The sequence below is a fragment of the Salmo salar genome, chromosome 15 (genome assembly GCF_965601325.2).
Source record: "Salmo salar chromosome 15, fSalSal1, whole genome shotgun sequence".
In the NCBI taxonomy this organism is placed as follows: Eukaryota; Metazoa; Chordata; class Actinopteri; order Salmoniformes; family Salmonidae; genus Salmo; species Salmo salar.
Window position 1 is genome coordinate 35,489,503 of NC_138305.1, and position 23,065 is coordinate 35,512,567.

Genomic DNA, 23,065 nt, shown 5'->3' on the forward strand with positions numbered 1-23,065 from the left:
TAAAATCACAGGAGCCCTGGACTGTCTTGTACTGTAGTTAGCCTAAACACCAACCTGTTTGTGCTCGTTGAAGACAGTGAAAGCTGTGCAGCTGAATGTAAGGAGCCATGCCTGGTTTCTCTTAAACGGATTGAACCATCATTCAATGTAACACCTGTAAGTGTTTGCCGTTAGCTATTCCCATAAAAGACAAGTATAAAAATGAGAACAGACCTGAACTATCTTAAACTGGGCCCGGCTAGCCATATAACAAGGAATGTGTAAAAATACTTGTCTGCACGTCATCCTCTGTGCTTATGACGGCTGCCCCTGATGTTTTCCTGCACATTTAGCCCACATAATCAAGTTGAAAGAGCGTGTCATGCAAACGTTGATGCCACAGCCGTAACCTGGAGCACGGTCAGTTCAGCTGAAGTCTGACACACTTCTCTACGTAAGAGGATCTTCTGAGGACTCGAGTTTTATTTCTGTCGTGCATAGAATTCCTTCTCTGTGCTAAATTACAACTGTACTCGTCTTCAGTCTGATTGGTTGCAGTTATGAAATATAACATGCCATTTAAGCAAACGTTTTTACCCAAAGCGACTTTTAGTCACGCGTGCATACAACCACAGGCATACGAAAACACTTTGGCCATATTCTGCCGCGGGCCTCCTGTTCACAATGTCTGGACAGAAGAATCAAAAACAGCTTCAGTGCTCAACCAAAATTCATGTACGTTTATTCTTAACATGTGGAACATAGAATAGAGATTTTATACTGAATAAACAATGTAAAGTTGATCAAATGAAAGGGGGAGAAGTACCCTATATGTAGAGTTACTGTCAATCAGGCATGTTATATAACATTGTTATTCTGGAATACAGTTCTGCCCATCATGGTCTGTTAGCCAGCTGACTGTACAATCTAAATACGTTTGTCTTTTCATAACCAAAACTACAGCAACCTCATCCCTATATGTCCTTAGACCTGTCCCAGTCAGAATGTAATTCATAGGTTTTTAAATACATAAAATGACTAACCTCATTTGAAGTGAGTAACTAAATATTCAGTATTCAAATGAGCAGTAATAATAATAATTCTAAAGGTCATTATGATTATCAACTACCATCACTTATCTATACCACATCTCTTGGTGAAGAAACCAAATAGGGCTGTCAATGTACATCTATATACAAATGGGCTTATAGATAGAAAAGGACTGATGGAAGTACTGTGTTGCTATGGTTACCAGTAAGTCAGTTGAACTGGGTGACTTGTGTCTCTGTTATACTGGTATGGTAATATTATTATGATGCAATACTTGGTCAGTTGCCTGTGGTCAAAAGTCATTCACATTTGTTAACCCCCCCCAACAAGCTTACTAAATCCTATTGCACAATAGGCCCCCCCCCCCCCCCAGAACATGATATATGATGTACTGTTATATATTCAGAGTAAAGTCAGTGGTTTTTTCTTTACCTTAATACACGATAAAGAGGTCTACCTACAACATGATTCACAATTTAAATAAGTCTGCTTCCCCCTGCAAAAAGATCCCAAACAAACAGCCACATACAATAAAATAAAATGTAAGCACGAGACCCCAAAACTAAAGTACGTTACCTTTCATTGGGTGCCAACTTTGGTTAAAACAAAAACGAAGCGACAAATAAAAATAGAAAAAAATGTAAAATACCAAGTATTAAATATTTTATTAAAATTATTTAAAAATTCCAAATGAAGGTTGTGATTTGGGCAGAGGAGCTATATATATATATATATTTATTTGTAAAAAAAAGAAAAGTGTCCTTTTATTTAAATAAAAATATAATACCACCCACACCGATGTGTTCACTGTAGCCTAGTCGTCAGACCAACGCCCCCTCCATCTGTTTCTTTGCCTGTGGCTGTCACGAGGAGCGTCCAATCTTAAACAGTACTTCACACATGATGGCCGCCACGGCTGAGCTCAGCACAGAGGACAGGGAGATATCCAGTAGCCTGCTCTCGTAGAGAACCAACTCTGTCCGGTTCTCCTTGGCCATGGCCAGCAGAGCCTTGGCGGCCCTGCACATCATGTTAATGCTGGGGGGTTGGGGGTGTGGTGCTGGGTGTAACAGGCTGTGGGGTCCCTGCTGGTGCTGGCACATGGCCACGCAGTCCTCCAGGAAGCCGATGAGTATCCCCACGCTGCCCTTCTGCAGGGCGATGGCGCGCGCCGCAGTTGGGTCCCCCTGCGCCAGGTTAGAGAGCACAGCCACCGCCATCTCCCGGCACACTTGGGACTTCCGCTCACCCACGTGGTGCACCAGGGTGGCGTAGAGCTTCTCCTGGCGGCTGAACGGCGGCGTGGCCAGCAGGAGGTCCACGTTGTTGTCCTGGATGCTCAGCTTGCACAGGCACTCCAGCACTAGTCTCTGGGGGGTGAGGGAGGAGGAGCAGCCCGCCGTGGTGAAGGGGTCCTGGGCCTCAGCAGAGGGACACACCATCCAGTGGAGCAGCCCGTCCAGGATGGGCAGACAGATGCTCTCTGGGTAGAGGGACAGGTCTAGTTGACCTGAGATGTTAGCCAGGGTGACCAGGGTGTTCTCCCTGAGGGCTGACAAACAGTCCCACCACCACTCATCCTTGCTGCAGGCCCGGCCCTGCTCCTCCTCTCTCTGGTAGCTGGGGGGCGTCTTCCTCCTCTGGGGGTGCAGGTGGTGCAGCAGGACCAGCCGCCCCAGGATCAGCACCAGGCCAGGGTGGCAGGACATGTCGTTGTCATTCCCCGGGATGAAGGAGAGGCCGCGGACGATGTTGGAGATGCAAACGCAGCGGCGGGCCAGGGCGTCCTGCCAGGGTTCGGCCGTGGAGAGGGGCGCCTCGTCCCAGCAGCGAGGCTCGTCCTCCAGCAGGGTGAAGATAGGGCTCTGGGTCTGCGTCCCGGGAAGACCGTTCCTCTCTGACAGAGAACCTGGCCAGGCACTCAGCATATCATCCATAGTGGCTGTCTCATTCATGCTCTTCTCTACAACAGCCTTCCTCTCCTCCTCTGTCATTTCTGTTTTCTCCTCTACCTGATCTTTCCTTTCTGTAGGCTTACTGTTGGTCTCCTCGCCACGTCTTTCAAAGTGTGTCTGGATGTGGGCCGTGGAGTCCCCTCCTCCAGCCTTCCAGTGCAGCAGGCCAGAGGTGAACCCCCTGGGCAGACTGAGCTCCTGGTCCTCCTCCACCTGGTCCTCCTCCACCTGGTCCTCCTCCACCTGGTCCTCCTCCACCTTCACAGGCAGCTTGTCGTACTTACTGGCCTGTTTGGGCCTGGGCTCTGAGGGCTGGGATTGTTCAGTGGCAGCCCCCTCCTTTTCCTCCCCCTCTACCATCTCTTTCAAAGTCACCTCCACAGGCTCTTCCTTCTCCTCTGGGACCGCCTCCTCTGTGCTGCCGTTGGCTGTGGTCTTCTCTGGCCCAGTCTCTTCTGGCCTGCTGTCCCTCTGTTCTTCGTCTAACTGGCTGTCAAGCTCTGCAACGGAAAGCTCCTCTTCCTGGTCTGTGATTGGTCCGAGCAGCATCTTCTGGCCCTCGGTGCCCACCTCGTACTCATCCAGGATCCCAAAGATGGAGATCAGACTCCGGCGAAAGTACTCCACTATCAGCTCCAGGAAGCCAGGCAGCTGGGGAAACATGGCATATCATAGAGGTTAGGTGGCTCCCTGAAATGACTGTGTGGAAGACTATTAGAGAAGGGTTTGGTTAGGGGTATTTGTCCTTGAATCCAGTCATGGTCCAATAACCACACCACTGAGAATGAAGCCATGCATTTGACATGGTTTACTATGATATACTATAGATATTGGAAGTTTCTATCATTGTCATGGATATCATTGGACATTGTATGGATATGGTTTGTGTAGCACCGTCACCTGTGACAGGGTGAAGGAGGACACGGTGCTGTCGTCATACAGTAGGATGTTGATGGTGTCCAGCGCCCACGTGCTCTCAGCCAGCAGACCTGACTTCAGAGACATCATCACACGCCACGCCTCTGGGGTTCCTGAGGGTAAGAGGTTACAGTTCTGAGGTCAGAGGAGAGACGAGGGTTGCATCGAAAATGGCACCCTATTCCCTATCTCGTGCACAACCTTTGACCAGGGCCCATACATTTTTAAATGTAACCCTTATTTAACTAGGCAAGTCAGTTAAAAACTAATTCTTATTTACAATGTCAGCCATTTCAGATGCATGCATTATGAATTACCTGGCTAATGCTCTATAACAGTTTCCCCAACCCTGGTCCTCCAGTTTCCTCAACAATACACATGTTTACTGTAACCCTGGACCAGCACACCTGATTCATCGTGTTAACTAATCCTCAAGCCCTGAATGAGTGTGATGAGGTGTGTTTGTCCAGGGCTACAATAAACCTGTGTACTGTTGGGGGTCCTGGAGGACCAGGGTTGAGAAACACGGCTCTATAATAACAGCTCTAATTCTCCTACCGGTCTCCTTGGAAGTAAGTCTGCGTCGGACCTTGAGTTTGGGCAGGGTGGCCTCCACAGACCCCGTGGGGAAGCTGATATCTCTGTGGAGAGGTAGAATGCTCTGCCCTGTCATCCCCCCATTGTGTGAGCCTGGCATGGACCCGGGCATCCCTGCCTTCTTCAGAGAGGCCATGTAGTGGCCCCCGTTGTTGGGGGAAAGGGGTCCGGATCCCCCCATGGGCCGGGCGAAGGGGCTGGGGGCTCTAGCGATGTGGTTGGCCATGGCAGGGTTAGACTGGTAGGAGGAGGGGGGCTGTCGGGAAGCCATGGAGGAGGAAGAGGGGCATGGGTATGGGGACTGGCGCCATTGGCCGTCCTGGAGGGCCCTTCCCTCTGGGTCATCCCCCGGACCCCGGCCCATAACAGGGTAAGGTGGCCCCTGGCCCTGTCGGCCGGGGTAGGGCCCAGGGTAGCCCATGTCTGTCCTGGGGTGCCACATGTTGGCCTGAGGGCCCTCTGCAGAGGCTCCGGGGGGGAAGGGAGGGCCTCCGCTCATCATGCCATGTTGTTGGGGCCCCTGGATGGCTCCCATGCGGTCTCGGCTGTAGGAGTAAGGGTACTGGCCCTGCATGGGCCTGTGCTCCGGCCCCATGTAGCCCCCTCCATACTGGCGGTGCATGTCTTGCTGCTGCCCTCCGTACTGCTGCATGTCGTAGGCTTCACCCTCATGGCGCTTAGCAGGGGGACCGTACATCCCCTCTTGTCCCACTGGCCTCTTATAGCCCTGAGAGGGAACACAGAACTTTATACGTTAGATACTGCAGTTACAAAGATGAGCTTTTATTGATGTCTCCCCCAACTCGCTCCCTCTCCCCCAACTCGCTCTCTCGCTCCCTCTCCCCCAACTCGCTCTCTCGCTCCCTCTCCCCCAACTCGCTCTCTCGCTCCCTCTCCCCCAACTCGCTCTCTCGCTCCCTCTCCCCCAACTCTCTCGCTCCCTCTCCCCCAACTCTCTCGCTCCCTCTCCTCTCGCTCCCTCTCCCCCAACTCTCTCGCTCCCTCTCCTCTCGCTCCCTCTCCCCCAACTCTCTCGCTCCCTCTCCTCTCGCTCCCTCTCCCCCAACTCTCTCGCTCCCTCTCCCTCTCGCTCCCTCTCCCCCAACTCTCTCGCTCCCTCTCCTCTCGCTCCCTCTCCCCCAACTCTCTCGCTCCCTCTCCTCTCGCTCCCTCTCCCCCAACTCTCTCGCTCCCTCTCCTCTCGCTCCCTCTCCCCCAACTCTCTCGCTCCCTCTCCTCTCGCTCCCTCTCCCCCAACTCTCTCGCTCCCTCTCCTCTCGCTCCCTCTCCCCCAACTCTCTCGCTCCCTCTCCCCCAACTCTCTCGCTCCCTCTCCTCTCGCTCCCTCTCCCCCAACTAGCAACAAGCCATGATGTTGGAGTTGGACAAGGTGGAGTAGAAGCCAATGATGATTACTTACTGGTAGACCGCTATCGCAAACCCAGTTTAGACTTTACTTTGCATTGAAATGGCCAAGTTAGCCTGTTTTCCATCTGTTCAAGTTTCAGTAGATGAAGCACAGTGCCCTCTAGGGGCGGGAGGCTTGAGGCTGGGTCTGACCTGTTGTGGGTACATCCCAGGCTGGTGAGAGCCATAGGGCATGGGGCCGTGAGGGTACTGCTGCCCATAACCTTCATGTCCAGGAGGCCTACAAAGGAAGACGTACACACTCAGTCAGAACAAACTATGCATATGTAGGTAGCTTTATAAATAATAAGCTAATTTAATGAGTCACTACATGGAAAACCAACAGTTTTTCATCATTCACAGATCATGACACGTCTTACCGCTGATGGGGGTATCGGTTGGCAGAGTACATGCTTGGGTCACCGCTGGAAGGTACCATGTTGTTCTGACCCCCAGGGGGAGGCACACCCCCCTCCGAACCCATCACATGGTCTGGTCTGGTGGGTAGGAGGACAATTATGAGCAGCTCATTCGTGGCATTTTTATTACTGTGATGAAAGTCTCAGATTGAAACATCAAATGTTTTTGACTTGGGATTTACAATGAATCATATATTTTTATAATAGAGTGCCCCGCCTCAACTTCTGACCCATCATTTCATTATTAAGGGAGCACCTCTATTCCAGTTGTTTAGCATGAAACAACCCTTTTCCTACACAGGGGAATTTCCCCAATCACTGCCCTGGAGAATTGGGATATTTTTTTGACCAGAGGAAAGAGTGCCTCCTACTGTCTCCCATCCATGGGACCAACCAGGACCAAACCTGCTTAGCTTCAGAGACAAGCCAGCAGTGGGATGCAGAGTGGGATGCTGCTGGCACTCAGTAAATGTATCTACTATAGAATGTTGGCTATTAAGAAACCCACCTCCTGTCGTAGCCAGGCCCGTAGGGGTACTGTGACCGCGGGCCGGGGCCCATACCCGGCATGGCTCCTGAGGGAGGACCAGGTGGGTACATGTCCTGCATGGCACCGCTGGGCATCTGACCTGGTCTATAGGGCTCACTGCTCCCTGGCCCTGTGGAGAGAGAGAATAGATATTGTATATACAGTGGATTCGGAAAGTATTCAGACCCCTTCACTTTTTCTACATTTTGTTACGTTACAGCCTAATTTTAAAATGGATTAAATAAATGTTTTTACTCAATCTACACACAATGCCCCATAATGACGAAGCGAAAACAGGTTTTTAGAAATGTTTGCAAATGTATTACAAATAAAAAACAGAAATACCTTATTTACATAAGTATTCAGACCCTTTGTTATGAGACTCAAAATTGAGCTCAGGTGCATCCTGTTTCCATTGATCATCCTTGAGATGTTTCTACAACTTGATTGGACATGATTTGGAAAGGCACACACCTGTCTATATAAGATCCCACAGTTGACAGTGCATGTCAAAGCAAAAACCAAGCCATAAGGTCAAAGGAATTGTCCGTAGAGCTCAGACAAGATTGTGTCGAGGCACAGATCTGGGGAAGGATACCAAAACATGTCTGAAGCATTGAAGGTCCCCAAGAACACAGTGGCCTCTATCATTCTTGAATGGAAGAAGTTTGAAACTACCAAGACTCTTCCTAGAGCTGGTCGCCCGGCCAAACTGAGCAATCGGGGGAGAAGAGCCTTGGTCAGGGAGGTGACCAAGAAGCCGATGTTCACTCTGACAGATATCCAGAGTTCCTCTGTGGAGATGGGAGAACTTTCCAGAAGGACAACCATCTCTGCAGCACTCCACTAATCAGGGCTTTATGGTGGAGTGGCCAGATGGAAGCCACTCCTAAGTAAAAGGCACATGACAGCACACTTGGAGTTTGCCAAAAGGCACCTAATGGACTGACCATGACAAACAAGATTCTCTGGTTTGATGAAACCAAGATTCAACTCTTTGGCCTGAATGCTAAGAGTCACGTCTGGAGGAAACCAGGCATCACTCATCACCTGGCCAAGACCATCCCTACGGTGAAGCATGGTGGTAGCATCATGCTGTGGGGATGTTTTTCAGCGGCAGGGACTGGGAGACTAGTCAGGATGGAGGGAATGATGAACGGAGCAAAGTACAGAGAGATCCTTGATGAAAATCTACTCCAGAGCACTCAGGATCTCAGACTCAGTTTCACCTTCCAACAGGACAACGACCCTAAGCACACAGCAAAAACACAGGAGTCTCTGAATGTCCTTGCGTGGCTCAGCCCGGACTTGAACCTGATCAAACATCTCTGGAAAGACCTGAAAATAGCTGTTCAGCAACGCTCCTCATCCAACCTGACAGAGCTTGAGAGGATCTGCAGAGAAGAATGGGAGAAACTCCCCAAATACAGGTGTGCCAAGCTTGTAGCGTCATACCCAAGAAGACTCGAGGCTTTAATCGCTGCCAAAGGTGCTTCAACAAAGTACTGAGTAAAGGGTCTGAATACTTGTGTATATGTAAAACATTTTTTTTTAAATAAAGAATTGTTTTTGCTTTGTCATTATGGGGTAGTGTGTGTAGATTGATGAGGGGGAAAAAAACTATTTCATCCATTTTAGAATAAGGCTGTAACGTAACAAAATGTGGAAAAAGTGAAGGGGTCTGAATACTTTCCAATGCACTGTATGTAAATAAAGTGTAAATTATTTTGTCTATATTCTGTCTGTGTACTCTGCTTAATGTTGTCAGCACCATTTGACCAGGACAAATTCCTGGTGCGTGTAAATGTAATTGGCGAATACAGGCCATTCTGAATCCATCTGCATTCATGTTTGGCGTTATAAAAGGCAAGGATGTGTAGTACATGATTTTATCACTTGGGGGCAACATAGTCTAAGGAAACAATCATGATAGAGATAACCAAAAACAAGGACGAAAAGTGATTTGAACCTACATGGAGAATTGAGGAAGTACCATCCATATTCAGTTCAGACAACAGGTGTATTACTTCACTTTTACTACCATCACATTGTTCATCTAGTATCAAAATCCAAGTTTATTTGTCGCATTCAAAGATCAGCAGATGCTAAAGCAGGTGCAGCGAAATGCCTCCGTTTCTAGCTCCAGCAGTAAATGCCTCCGTTTCTAGCTCCAGCAGTAAATGCCTCCGTTTCTAGCTCCAGCAGTAAATGCCCCCGTTTCTAGCTCCAGCAGTAAATGCCCCCGTTTCTAGCTCCAGCAGTAAATGCCTCCGTTTCTAGCTCCAGCAGTAAATGCCTCCGTTTCTAGCTCCAGCAGTAAATGCCTCCGTTTCTAGCTCCAGCAGTAAATGCCCCCGTTTCTAGCTCCAGCAGTAAATGCCCCCGTTTCTAGCTCCAGCAGTAAATGCCCCCGTTTCTAGCTCCAGCAGTAAATGCCCCCGTTTCTAGCTCCAGCAGTAAATGCCTCCGTTTCTAGCTCCAGCAGTAAATGCCTCCGTTTCTAGCTCCAGCACTAAATGCCTCCGTTTCTAGCTCCAGCACTAAATGCCCCCGTTTCTAGCTCCAGCAGTAAATGCCCCCGTTTCTAGCTCCAGCAGTAAATGCCTCCGTTTCTAGCTCCAGCAGTAAATGCCTCCGTTTCTAGCTCCAGCAGTAAATGCCCCCGTTTCTAGCTCCAGCAGTAAATGCCCCCGTTTCTAGCTCCAGCAGTAAATGCCCCCGTTTCTAGCTCCAGCAGTAAATGCCCCCGTTTCTAGCTCCAGCAGTAAATGCCTAACAGTATAATACTAATACACAAATATCCCCCAAAAAGAACACAGACAAGCAATGTGGACAATACCAGTAGGAGTGTACTGTGTTATGTGAATGCACTGTATGTCATGTGTTTAAGGAGAGCCTGGTCCACTCACCCTTCCGGGGCCCTTCATAGGGGTCCTTGTTGGTGTCGTACTGCATCCTCATGGAGGGGTCTGCACTACCGCCAACCTGCTGGTAGGGGGCACCAGAGGGCATGGGCCCTCGCTTGTGGAAGGCAGGGTCACTGACCTCTGAGAAGGGATCCTGGACACGGATACCAACACTGTTCCTGAGACATACAGGAGGGGTAAGGAGGACAAGAAAGCATGATACAAAGGGTTAAAGAGGGGTATCCGTGTGTATATACAGTCAGATTTAGACACATGTACGCACCCCCACACTCTCGGGCTATGAGTGGCCCCCGGCCCAGGACCTACCTGTTGCCTGGCTGGGGGGTCATGTGTCCGTGTGGTGTGGTGGTGGGAGTGGGAAGCTTCATGCCTTCTGACATCTCAGTCATGGAGCTGCTACCTGTAGACTGGGGGGTGGGGGGACCCTGCAGGGAGCCAGAGTTGGCTAAAGGGAAATTGATAACGGTAGACAATTGTTAAAACGTCAAAAATATACATAAAAAATACATATACAAACATAAACATGTGCTATAGACAGACTGATAAACATGGGGACCCTACAGGGAGCATTAGTAAGCAGGAGAGACTAAGGAGAAAAGACACAGCCCCTAGAGGGATGTATAAGTAATTAAGTTGTCTGAGCCAGAACGGCCCATAGGTCAGGAGCCTATCTCCTGTTTCTGTAGTGTGAGACAGATGCATGCATGCATGCATGCATGCATGCATGCATGCATGCATGTATGTATGTATGTATGTATGTATGTATGTATGTATGTATGTATATGTATGTATGTATGTATGTATATATGTATGTATGTATGCATGTATGTATGTAGAAATACAGCGCCTTCAGAAAGTATTCACACCACTTAACTTTTTCCACATTTTGTTGTGTTACAGCCTGAATTTTAAATGGATTCAATTTAGATTTTGTCACTGGCCTACACACAATACCCCAAAATGTCAAAATGAATTAAATGAAAAGCTGAAATGTCTTCAGTCACTAAGTATTCAACCCCTTTGTTATGGCTAGCCTAAAGTTCAGGAGTAAAAATATGCTTAAGTCATAAGTTGCATGGACTCACTTTGTGTGCAATAATAGTATTTAACATGTTTTATTGACTACCTGATCTCTGTACCCCACACACAGAATTATGTGTAAGGTCCCTCACTCGACAGTGAATTTCAAACACAGATTCAACCATAAAGATCAGGCAGGTTTTCCAATGTCATGCAAAGAAGGGCACCTATTGGTAGATGGGTATGTATATAAACTCAGCAACAACAAAAAACATCCCCTTTTCAGGACCCTGTCTTTCAAAGATAATTCATAAAAATCCAAATAACTTCACAGATCTTAATTGTAAAGGGTTTAAACACTGTTTCCCATGCTTGTTCAATGAACCATAAACAGTGAATGAACATGCACCTGTGGAACGGTCGTTAAGACACTAACAGATGGTAGGCAATTAAGGTCACAGTTATGAAAACTTAGGACATTAAAGAAGCCTTTCTACTGACTCTGAAAAACACCAAAAGAAAGATGCCCAGGGTCCCTGCGTGAACGTGCCTTAGGCATGCTGCAAAGGAGGCATGAGGACTGCAGATGTGGCCAGGGCAATAAATTGCAATGTCCGTACTGTGAGACGCCTAAGACAGTGCTACAGGGAGACAGGATGGACAGCCGATTGTCCTCGCAGTGGCAGACCACGTGTAACAACACGTGCACAGGATCGGTACATCTGAACATCACACCTGCAGGACAGGTACAGGATGGCAACAACAACTGCCCAGGTTACACCAGGAATGCACAATCCCTCCATCAGTACTCAGACTGTCCGCAATAGGCTGAGAGAGGCTGGACTGAGGGCTTGTAGGCCTGTTGTAGTGCAGGTCCTCACCAGACATCACCGGCAACAACGTCGCCTATGGGCACAAACCCACCGTCGCTGGACCAGACAGGACTGGCAAAAAGTGCTCTTCACTGACGAGTCGCGGTTTTGTCTCACCAGGGGTGATGGTCGGATTCGCGTTTATTGTCGAAGGAATGAGCGTTACACCGAGGCCTGTACTCTGGAGCGGGATCGATTTGGAGATGGAGGCTCCGTCATGGTCTGGGGCGGTGTGTCACAGCATCATCGGACTGAGCTTGTTGTCATTGCAGGCAATCTCAATGCTGTGCGTTACAGGGAAGACATCCTCCTCCCTCATGTGGTACCTGACATGACCCTCCAGCATGACAATGCCACCAGCCATAATGCTCGTTCTGTGCATGATTTCCTGCCAGACAGGAATGTCAGTGTTCTGCCATGGCCAGCGAAGAGCCCGGATCTCAATCCCATTGAGCACGTCTGAGACCTGTTGGATCGGAGGGTGAGGGCTAGGGCCATTCCCCCCAGAAATGTCTGGGAACTTGCAGGTGCCTTGGAAGAAGAGTGGGGTAACATATCACACCAAGAACTGGCAAATCTTGTCCAGTCCATGAGGAGATGCACTGCAGTACTTAACCTGTTGGGGCTAGGGGGCAGTATTTTCACGTCTGGATAAAAAAACGTACCCGATTTAATCTGGTTACTAATCCTACCCAGTAACTAGAATATGCATATACTTATTATATATGGATAGAAAACACCCTAAAGTTTCTAAAACTGTTTGAATGGTGTCTGTGAGTATAACAGAACTCATTTGGCAGGCAAAACCCTGAGACATTTTCTGACAGGAAGTGGATACCTGATGTGTTGAATTACCTTTAAGCCTATGCCATTGAAACACACAGGGGTTGATTAATGTTTTGGCACTTCCTATTGCTTCCACTAGATGTCACCAGCCTTTACAAAGTGTTTTGAGTCTTTTACTGTGAGATCTGACGGAACAAGAGCCATGGAACGGTGATGGCCGATTAGACTCTGGCGCGCGAGTTCATGTTGGGTACCCTCGTTCCAATACGTTATAAAAGAGAATGCATTCGTCCACCTTGAATATTATTCATGTTCTGGTTAAAAAAGGCCCTAATGATTTATGCTATACAACGTTTGACATGTTTGAACGAACGTAAATATATTTTTTCCCCTCGTTCATGAAGTGAAGTCCGGCGGGCTTAGATCATGTGCTAACAAGACGGAGATTTTTGGACATAAATGATGAGCTTTTTTGAACAAAACTACATTCGTTATGGACCTGTGATACCTGGAAGTGACATCTGATGAAGAGAATCAAAGGTAATGGATTATTTACATAGTATTTTCGATTTTAGATCTCCCCAACATGGCGGCTAGTCTGTATCGCAACGCGTATTTTTCTGGGCGCAGTGCTCAGATTATTGCAAAGTGTGATTTCCCAGTAAGGTTATTTTTAAATCTGGCAAGTTGATTGCGTTCAAGAGATGTAAATCTATAATTCTTTAAATGACAATATAATATTTTACCAATGTTTTCTAATTTTAATTATTTAATTTGTGGTGCTGACTTGACTGCCGGTTATTGGAGGGAAACGATTTCCTCAACATCAATGCCATAGTAAAACGCTGTTTTTGGATATAAATATGAACTTGATAGAACTAAAAATGCATGCATTGTCTAACATAATGTCCTAGGAGTGTCATCTGATGGAGATTGTAAAAGGTTAGGGCATCATTTTAGCTGGTTTTATGGTTTTGGTGACCCTGTCTTTGAATTGACAAAACATTACACACAGCTATTGTCAATGTACTCTCCTAACATAATCTAACTTTATGCTTTCGCCGTAAAACCTTTTTGAAATCGGACAACGTGGTTAGATTAAGGAGATGTTTATCTTTCAAAGGGTGTAAGATAGTTGTATGTTTGAAAAATTTGAATTTTGACATTTATTTGGTTTCAAATTTGCCGCTCTTGAAATGCACCTGCTGTTGATGGAGTGCACCACGGGGGGGACGCTAGCGTCCCACCTAGCCCATAGAGGTTAATGCAGCTGGTGGCCACACCAGATATTGACTGTTACTTTTGATTTTGACCCCCCCCCTTTGTTCAGGGAGACATTATTTCATTTCTGTTAGTCACGTCTGTGGAACTTCTTTAGTTTGTCTCAGTTGTTGAATCTTACATTTACATTTAAGTCATTTAGCAGACGCTCTTATCCAGAGCGACTTACAAATTGGTGCATTCACCTTATAATATCCAGTGGAACAACCACTTTACAATAGTGCATCTAAATCTTTTAAGGGGGGGGGGGGGGGGTTAGAAGGATTACTTTATCCTATCCCAGGTATTCCTTAAAGAGGTGGGGTTTCAGGTGTCTCCGGAAGGTGGTGATTGACTCCGCTGTCCTGGCGTCGTGAGGGAGCTTGTTCCACCATTGGGGTGCCAGAGCAGCGAACAGTTTTGACTGGGCTGAGCGGGAACTGTGCTTCCTCAGAGGTAGGGAGGCGAGCAGGCCAGAGGTGGATGAACGCAGTGCCCTTGTTTGGGTGTAGGGCCTGATCAGAGCCTGAAGGTACGGAGGTGCCGTTCCCCTCACAGCTCCATAGGCGAGCACCATGGTCTTGTAGCGGATGCGAGCTTCGACTGGAAGCCAGTGGAGAGAGCGGAGGAGCGGGGTGACGTGAGAGAACTTGGGAAGGTTGAACACCAGACGGGCTGCGGCGTTCTGGATGAGTTGTAGGGGTTTAATGGCACAAGCAGGGAGCCCAGCCAACAACGAGTTGCAGTAATCCAGACGGGAGATGACAAGTGCCTGGATTAGGAACTGCGCCGCTTCCTGTGTGAGGCAGGGTCGTACTCTGCGAATCTTATGTTCATACAAATATTTACACATGTTAAGTTTGCTGAAAATAAATGCAGTTGCTGAGTTTCTAAAAATAAATAGAAAAGCAGACATTGAAGATCCCTTTAAGCATGAAGTTATTAATTACACTTTAGATGGTGTATCAATACACCCAGTCACTACAAAGATACAGGCGTCCTTCCTAACCCGCTTGCCAGAGAGGAAGGAAACCGCTCAGGGATTTTACCATGAGGCCAATGGTGACTACAAAACAGTTAGAGTTTAATTGCTGTGATGGGAGAAAAAACTGAGGATGGATCAACAACATTGTAGTTACTCCACAATACTAACCTAATTTACAGCACAGAAATGAAGCCCATAAAGAATAAAAATATTCCAAAACACGAATCCTGTTTGCAATAATGTACAAAAGTAAAACGGCTAAAAATAAATTAACTTTATATCCTGAACACAAAGCATTACGTTTGGGGAAAATCCAACAACACATCACTAAATGCCCCTTCATATTTTCAAGCATGGTGGTGGCGGCAACACATTTTTGGGGGGATAAAAAGAAACGAAGTAGAGCTAAGCACAGGCAACATCCTAGAGAAACACTGGGTTCAGTCTGCTTTCCAACAGACGCTGGGAGACAAATTCAATTTTCAGCCGGACAACAACCGAAAAAAACCCCACAAATACACACTGGAGTTGTTTACCAAGACGACATTGAATGTTCCTGAGTGGCCTAGTTACAATTTTGAGTTAAATCTACTTGGAAATCTATGGCAAGACCTGAAAATGGCTGTCTAGCAATGATCAACAACCAATTTGACTGAATGTTTAAATGAATGGGAAAATATTGTACTACCCAGGTGCGCAAAGCTCTTGAAAACGTACCCAGAAAGACATCTGTAATCACTGCCAAAGGTGATTCTAACATGTATTGACTTAAGAGGTTGAATATGTATCTAATCAATTTTATTTTTCATAATTTATTTACAAATGTTAGAACTTTCCTTCCACTGACAGTATTTTGTGTAGATCGTTGACAAAAAACGACAATGAAATATATTTTAATCCCACTTTGTAACACCAAAACGTGGAAAAAGCCAAGGGGTGTGAATACTTTCTGAAGGTACTGTATGCATGTATGTGTACACACACACACACACACGCTCTTTCCATGAAAGACTGATCAGGTGAATTCAGGTGAAAGCTATGATCCCTTATCGATTTCACTTGCTTTTTGCAATGTAAACACACATTTCCCATGCCAATATATCCCTTAAATTGTCACCTGTTAAATCCACTTCAAATCAGTGTAGATGAAAGGGAGGAGACAGGTTAAAGAAGTATTTTTAAGCCTTGAGACAATTGAGGCATGGATTGTGTGTGTGTGCGTGCCATTCAGGGGGTGAATGGGCAAGAAAAAAAATATTGAAGTGCTTTGAACGAGGTATGGTATTAGGTGCAAGGCACATCGGTTTGTGTGTGTTAAGGGTTTTTCACACTCAACAGTTTCCTGTGTGTATCAAGAATGGTCCCCCACCAATGTTCCCTATAAGCTGCATGCAGCTCCCTCAAGACTGCTGCGCAGAATAAATATCAGCCCGCACAGATGCACGAGATTGAACTTCACTCAACTTTCCAGTTCTCTCTCTTAGTTATAACACCATCAACAATTCCCTTTACTGTGGGAATTGTGATCGAATCAATGCAACATATCGAAACAAAACGAACTACGGAAGACTAACTGTTGTTGTAGGCAGAATGCATCCGAGTAGGATTCTATTGCATTGACATGCACGACTCAGCCCATACTATACACAGACCGGTGCGGCATAACCAATCAGAGCTGCAGTAGGCCTATTTGCAAATCGACCATTGCCATAAATGGATATGTGCCATTCACTTTGAACTGGACTGTGTTTACAGCATGAGCGGTCGTGAGTAGATGAGCTTGTTTTGAGATCAGAGCGAGAGCTGCATGCAGCCACGTGTGCACATTTGGTCATATCCTTTGCTAGATAGTGAGTTATTAGCCCAGTTATAGATAATTTCTAGTCAGCAATAGGGGAGTGATTGCTTCCTGCTAGAGCACAAAACATGTACATTTCTAGACATCTTTGGGGAAAAAAGTCAGGTTAAGAGCCTGTCTTAAAGGGGCAGTGTTGTATTTTGAGACAGGCTTGAATAAGATAAGTATTCAATAGGCAGAGGGTATCATAATTGGTCTGAATCTTTTTAATATGGTATCGGAATAATAATACAATTTATTTTGTAAAGTGGTTTCTTGTATCAGACAGTACATTTTCAGTCACCTTTTCCTACATCGAATACCACACATTGGCTGCTACTGTAGGCTGAATGTTAAAATGTTATGGAATGAATTTTGTTCATTGTTTTTGATGGTAGGCCTACAATATGATCAAATAGCCACAGTAGCCTACTTGACCACGGTCTGAAACTAACTTAAAGCGGGTACAGCATCAGTGGTCACAGTAAATGTGCACTCAGCAGACCTGAAATGGAGTCAACATTGGCCAGCATCCCTGTTGAACACTTAAGACACCTTGTAGAGTTCATGCTTAGACAAATTGAGGCTGTTCTGAGGGAAAAAGGGGCGCAACTCAATATTAGGAAGGTGTTCCTAATGTTTTGTACACTCAGTGTAATTAATATACACACACCCCAAAATATAGATGCAACATGAAACAACTTTAATGAATTACAGCTCATATAAAGGAAATCAGTCAATTGAAATAAATTCATTAGACCCTCATCTGTGGATTTCCACCCACTGGGGAGTCATGCTCAGCCAATCAGAATTAGTTTTTCATTCTTGGGAGTCAAGGCAAACCACTCACCCACACGACACCATACACGTGGTCTGCAGTTGTGAGACCTGTTGGATGTAATTCTCTAAAACCACGTTGGAGGCGACTTATGGTATACCAACTGCACGCTACTTCAAAACTTGAGACATCTGTGGCATTGTGTTGTGTGACAAAACTACACCTTTTAGAGTGGCCTTTTATTGTCCCCAGCACAAGGTGCACCTGTGTAATGATCACACTGTTTAATCAGCTTCTTGATATGCCACACCTGCCAGGTGGATGGATTATCTTGGCAAAGGAGAAATAGTCACTAACAGGGATGTAAACAAATTTGTACACAACATTTGAGATGAATAAGCTTTTTGTGTATATGGAACATTTCTGGGATCTTTTATTTCAGATCATGAAACATGGGACCAACACTTTACATGTTGTGTTTTATATTTTTGTTCAGTGTTTGCAACTGTGCCAACACTGTTAGCAAATTCCTTCAAACTGCACATAAAAGATGGTATCCATGAGTTTATCTGACTAGGGAAGTAGATACCGGGTTTCATTGTCAAAATCCTGTAGTATCCTTTTAATGAGAAAGTCCTCCAATCCTGCATCACATGCTCCTCTGTGTAGACAGCTGTGGGACCTACCTGACTGTATCGCTGCCATTCAACTGGGCTTGAATGCAACAAGTCAAATAAATAACTTTGAGAACATGCAGGATACATGTACAGTACTGGTGGAACAATGTAACTATCTGATGCAGGCTAGATTACTCATAGCAAAACCAGACAGAATTAAAGGCTGCTTAGCCTAGTAATAATGGTTAAGTCCAAAATGGCACCCTATTCCCTTTATAGTGCACTACTTTTGACCACAGCACTATGGGCTCAGGTTAAAAGTAGTGCACTATAAAGGGAATAAGGTGCCATTTGGGATGCAAGCCAATGAATTCAGCATTTTACATTCCCCATTTGTTCTTACATCAAAACCACTCTGTTCTTCTCATTAACGATACAAGAACAAAATAAAAGAAACCTCAAACCTGACATCTATAAAAAGAAAAGAAGTGAAACAATTCAAGACATTAAAAAGCCTGTCTTGTAATAATCCCAACTGAATGAGAGAGAGAGAGAGAGAGCCAGAGAGAGCCAGAGAGAGAAAGAAAGAGAGAGAAAGAGAGAGAAGGTGGGAGAATGGGCCAGGCAGGCAGTAATGTGTATGTGTTGGTAAATGAGAGATTCTCTGGTGCCTGATCCTCTGCCAGCCAAGACGCCACGTGTTTCAACTCCAAAAGTAAACAATGAAGAGTTTCAGCCACACGCTCCATCTCGCTTTCTAGCGCTCTCTCCTTCTCTGAGCATGTGAACTCACGTGACCCTACCATACTCACACACAGAGACAGTGCGAGAAAAAAACTACTGCCCCACTGGTCTGTGGGAAACTAGGTCAGACTAAGGTCATGGTTGTTTATATCAGACAGCCACTCCACACTCCTCCCCTATTCAGCTTCTCTAGGGGGAATCCCTTCTCCAGCAGCTTGATAGCCCTCTCTCTCCCACAGTCTAACTCGCACTCTGTATCTCTCCCTCACGCTCCTGCTTCCCTGCTCCCTCTCTGACATCAGCCATCTCGCCTGGGGGGTAGGGAATCCTACCACTGGCCGTCTGACAGCTCTCCCCTCTCCCTTTTTACTCTCCCTCCCGCTCGGTCTCTCTCAGTGCGACAATCACCTGTCAGACAGAAATAGGCCCACGTGCAGGGAGGGAGCAGCCAGCCCAGGGAGAACGGAGATGGATAGATGAAGGGCTGGATGACTGAATGGGTCTGCCTGTTTTAATGGCTATGGATGGGTGTACATTTGTCAACCCCAGCAGGTAGCTTATACCTCTAGTCTACACACAAGTGACCCCAACCCTGCATAGTGTGCAGCTCAGCTAGGAAAGCTACAGTATCCAGTGTTTTACTCACCCGGTGAGGGCGGCTGGATCTTAGCCTGTTTCTTGGTTTCCCCGGGGATCTCCAGTGGCGGCTCCTCTCCCCGCTCCACCCTGCACTCATAGGCAAACAGGTACTGGATGTACTGCTTCTTCAGAGAGCTGGCAGAGCTGCTGGACGTGCCCACGTTGAGATGGGTGGACAGCTCCCTCCACTTCTTGCTCTTGTTCACCTGCAGGGGGAGGGGGGCATATGGCCGACAGGAGACTCCTGAGCAACCAGAGCTGGGTATGAAACCGTATATGATGGGGTAGAACTGGGACGGGATGGCCAGCAAGGGTCATAGCGTAGTTCATTTAATAGCACACTGGGATTGGGTCAGGGAGCAGACCAGGGTCTAGATTTTGCCTTTGTCAATTTTGAATGTCATTTTGACATCCAGGATAGGCCTGGATGTCAAATGAGGGAAACAGCCAGCTGTCCAGGTAGTTGTCTGTCCAGCCTACTGTTCAGCTGTCCAGCCTACTGTTCAGCTGTCCAGCCTGCTGTCCAGCCTACTGTTCAGCTGTCCAGCCTACTGTTCAGCTGTCCAGCCTACTGTTCAGCTGTCCAGCCTACTGTTCAGCTGTCCAGCCTACTGTTCAGCTGTCCAGCCTACTGATGTACCTTTTCTCACAGACTCACCATGACCAGGCCTCCTCTCTCTCAAACACACAGGTCTCACAGACTCACCATGGCCAGGCCTCCTCTCTCTCAAACACACAGGTCACAGACTCACCATGGCCAGGCTCCCTCTCTCTCAAACACACAGGTCACAGACTCACCATGGCCAGGTCCTCTCTCTCAAACACACAGGTCTCAGACTCACCATGGCCAGGTCCTCTCTCTCAAACCCACAGGTCACAGACTCACCATGGCCAGGCCCCTCCTCTCCCCGGTCCGCTCACCAGGCCAGGCCCCCCCCCCACAGGTCACAGACTCACCATGGCCAGGCCTCCTCTCTCTCAAACCCACAGGTCACAGACTCACCATGGCCAGGCCTCCTCTCTCTCGAACACACAGGTCACAGACTCACCATGGCCAGGTCCCCTCTCTCAAACACACAGGTCTCACAGACTCACCATGGCCAGGCCTCCTATTTCTCGAACACACAGGTAGAGGCGGCACAGATCCAGGGGCTTCCTGCCCACGGCTGGCAGCATGGGTACGGGTGTGCCCCTCTCCTCCATGAAGGCCAGGTAACGGTCCACCCACACCCGCCTCTCGGGCTCCACGCCCATCTCGTACAGGATGCGAATCTTCTCATTGGTCATGGTGGCCGGGCTGGTCTTCTAAAGTAGAGGGGAGGGGTCAGTCAGGGCTACTACTGTTGTCATGGCCACGGTCATGAGGGTCACGATGACAGAAACATGTTCATCATCCAGCTGTAGATTATTATATGACTTGTTGCATTCAAGCCCAGTTGAATGGCAGCGATACAGTCAGGTAGGTCCCACAGCTGTCTACACAGAGGAGCATGTGATGCAGGATTGGAGGACTTTCTCATTAAACGGATACTACAGGATTTTGACAATGAAACCCGGTATCTACTTCCCTAGTCAGATAAACTCATGGATACCATCTTTTATGTGCAGTTTGAAGGAATTTGCTAACAGTGTTGGCACAGTTGCAAACACTGAACAAAAATATAAAACACAACATGTAAAGTGTTGGTCCCATGTTTCATGATCTGAAATAAAAGATCCCTGAAATGTTCCATATACACAAAAAGCTTATTCATCTCAAATGTTGTGTACAAATTTGTTTACATCCCTGTTAGTGACTATTTCTCCTTTACCAAGATAATCCATCCACCTGGCAGGTGTGGCATATCAAGAAGCTGATTAAACAGTGTGATCATTACACAGGTGCACCTTGTGCTGGGGGATAAAAGGCCACTCTAAAATGTGCAGTTTTGTCACACAACACAATGCCACAGATGTCTCAAGTTTTGAGGGAGCATGCAATTGGCATTCTGACTGCAGGAATGTCCACCAGAGCTGTTGCCAGATAATTGCATGTTAATTTCTCTACAATAAACTGCAACCAACGTCGTTTTAGAGAATTTAGCAGTACGTCCAACTGCAGAGCACGTGTATGGTGTCGATTGGGCGAGCAGTTTGCTGATGTCAACATTGTGAACAGAGTGCCCCATGGTGGCAGTGGGGTTATGGTATGGGCAGGCATGAACTACGAACAGACAACACAATTGCATTTTATCAATGGAAATTTAAATACACAACTATCATGGATGCCCATTGTTTGTAAGGTATCTGTGACCAACAGATTGTTCCCAGTCATGTGAGATCCATAGATAAGGGGCTAATTAATCCATTTCAATTGGCTGATTTCCTCATATGAACTGTAACGCAGTAAAATCTTTGAAATTGTTGCATGTTGCGTTTATATTTTTGTTCAGTATAGTGTTAACACAATGACGAAGTCTACGCAACTGCTAGCAGATACCATAAACGTCCAGTCATTGGGCTAACGCTAATTAGCATTGGCGTGCGAAACTACCTCCAACTTCCTTCATACTGGACACAGAGACATAAACATGGTCTCCATGAGTTTATCTGACTCTGGGGAAGTAGATAAAGGGCTTCATTGCCAAAATCCTGAAGTATCCCTTTAACATACTCAGTCATCAATAACAACAAACAGAGAAGCGTTTGAGCCATTGTCGTGCAGCAGGACTGCCAGGTTACCGGCACCATATGGGAGAGAGATGGGAGAAAAAGAGTGTTCAATGGAAAATTATTGGTCCAATTGTATACATGTCTTAATGAGAACGTCTCGGTCACAAACATCACCACAATCACATTTCAGACATCAAAAACAAAGACACTAGAATATAAAAACGAACAAGCTGTAAAAACCTAAACAAAAATGGAAATATATAACCAATCCAACAAATTAAAAAAGGAACAGAAGTGAAAGCGAGTGCTTGCGGCACTTACAGGGCTGGTGGGCGTGCTGTCCTCCACCCCATGACAAGAGGACAGACTAGCAGGGCAGGGGGACGGGGGACAGGGGGTGGGGGGCTGGGACATACGCTGAGAAGAGCTGTAGCTGCCCTGTGACGAGGAATAGATGGGCGTACACACTCATACATGCGTCAACACACAACAGGGACACGTGATGAGAGATGGCAGGAGTTGAGAGATTTCAGCCTGACTTGATCCTTTTCTCTCACTCTCTCGCTTTTTCCAAAACACAGTCACACACCCATGCAGAAAGCATACAAACAGCAAAACCTGTCCTCAAAGACATCCTGGGAGACTAAGATCTCTGCTGTCTGCAGCCAATGGCCCACTCTCAGTCACACACTTGGTACTGCTCTGTTCAGAACTCCCCTGGAGGCTTTCAGGCAGATTTGACTGGCTTCAAAATATTCAACACATGATTGGAAAAGCACCCAGTGGAAACTACACGGTGAGAGGAGCCATACAGAGATTGAGCAACGGCGTTCTAGGGCAGTCTGCCAAACAGGTGCATGGGAGGAGCTTCAGCAGCAAAGGCCACAGTCATTATTACTAGTCCTCAAGTTGTCTGGAAACATGAAGCCACGCTAGCTACTGCTGTTGCCATGACAGCAGAAACACACAAAGCAGTCAAATATATGAGGAGTGATCATTAAGTAGACAGAGAGAGAGCAGATAGTGGTTCCTCTCAGATCAGCTGGGCTGACACTCTTCAGTTTGTGATCAAGAGGATGTTCTCACAAGCCGGT

The 23,065-nt window shown here is 46.9% G+C and overlaps 1 protein-coding gene across 6 annotated transcripts in view; it reads right to left on the bottom strand.

Moving 5' to 3' along the window:
* Window positions 1–691: 691 nt before the first annotated feature.
* The window catches only part of LOC106571249 (AT-rich interactive domain-containing protein 1B), a 90,055-nt gene continuing 67,681 nt past the window's right edge, over window positions 692–23,065 (bottom strand). For all 6 annotated transcript variants that reach the window (XM_082961697.1, XM_082961700.1, XM_082961699.1 and 3 more), the window contains 10 exons: window positions 20,415–20,624; window positions 19,327–19,525; window positions 10,088–10,226; window positions 9,764–9,939; window positions 6,834–6,984; window positions 6,287–6,403; window positions 6,060–6,147; window positions 4,461–5,226; window positions 3,885–4,015; window positions 692–3,635 (listed from right to left, as the gene is read on the bottom strand). In XM_082961697.1, coding sequence (XP_082817823.1) covers window positions 1,893–3,635; window positions 3,885–4,015; window positions 4,461–5,226; window positions 6,060–6,147; window positions 6,287–6,403; window positions 6,834–6,984; window positions 9,764–9,939; window positions 10,088–10,226; window positions 19,327–19,525; window positions 20,415–20,624 — 3,720 coding nt within the window. In that variant the 3' untranslated portion in view covers window positions 692–1,892. The remainder of the gene's footprint in view (window positions 3,636–3,884; window positions 4,016–4,460; window positions 5,227–6,059; window positions 6,148–6,286; window positions 6,404–6,833; window positions 6,985–9,763; window positions 9,940–10,087; window positions 10,227–19,326; window positions 19,526–20,414; window positions 20,625–23,065) is intronic.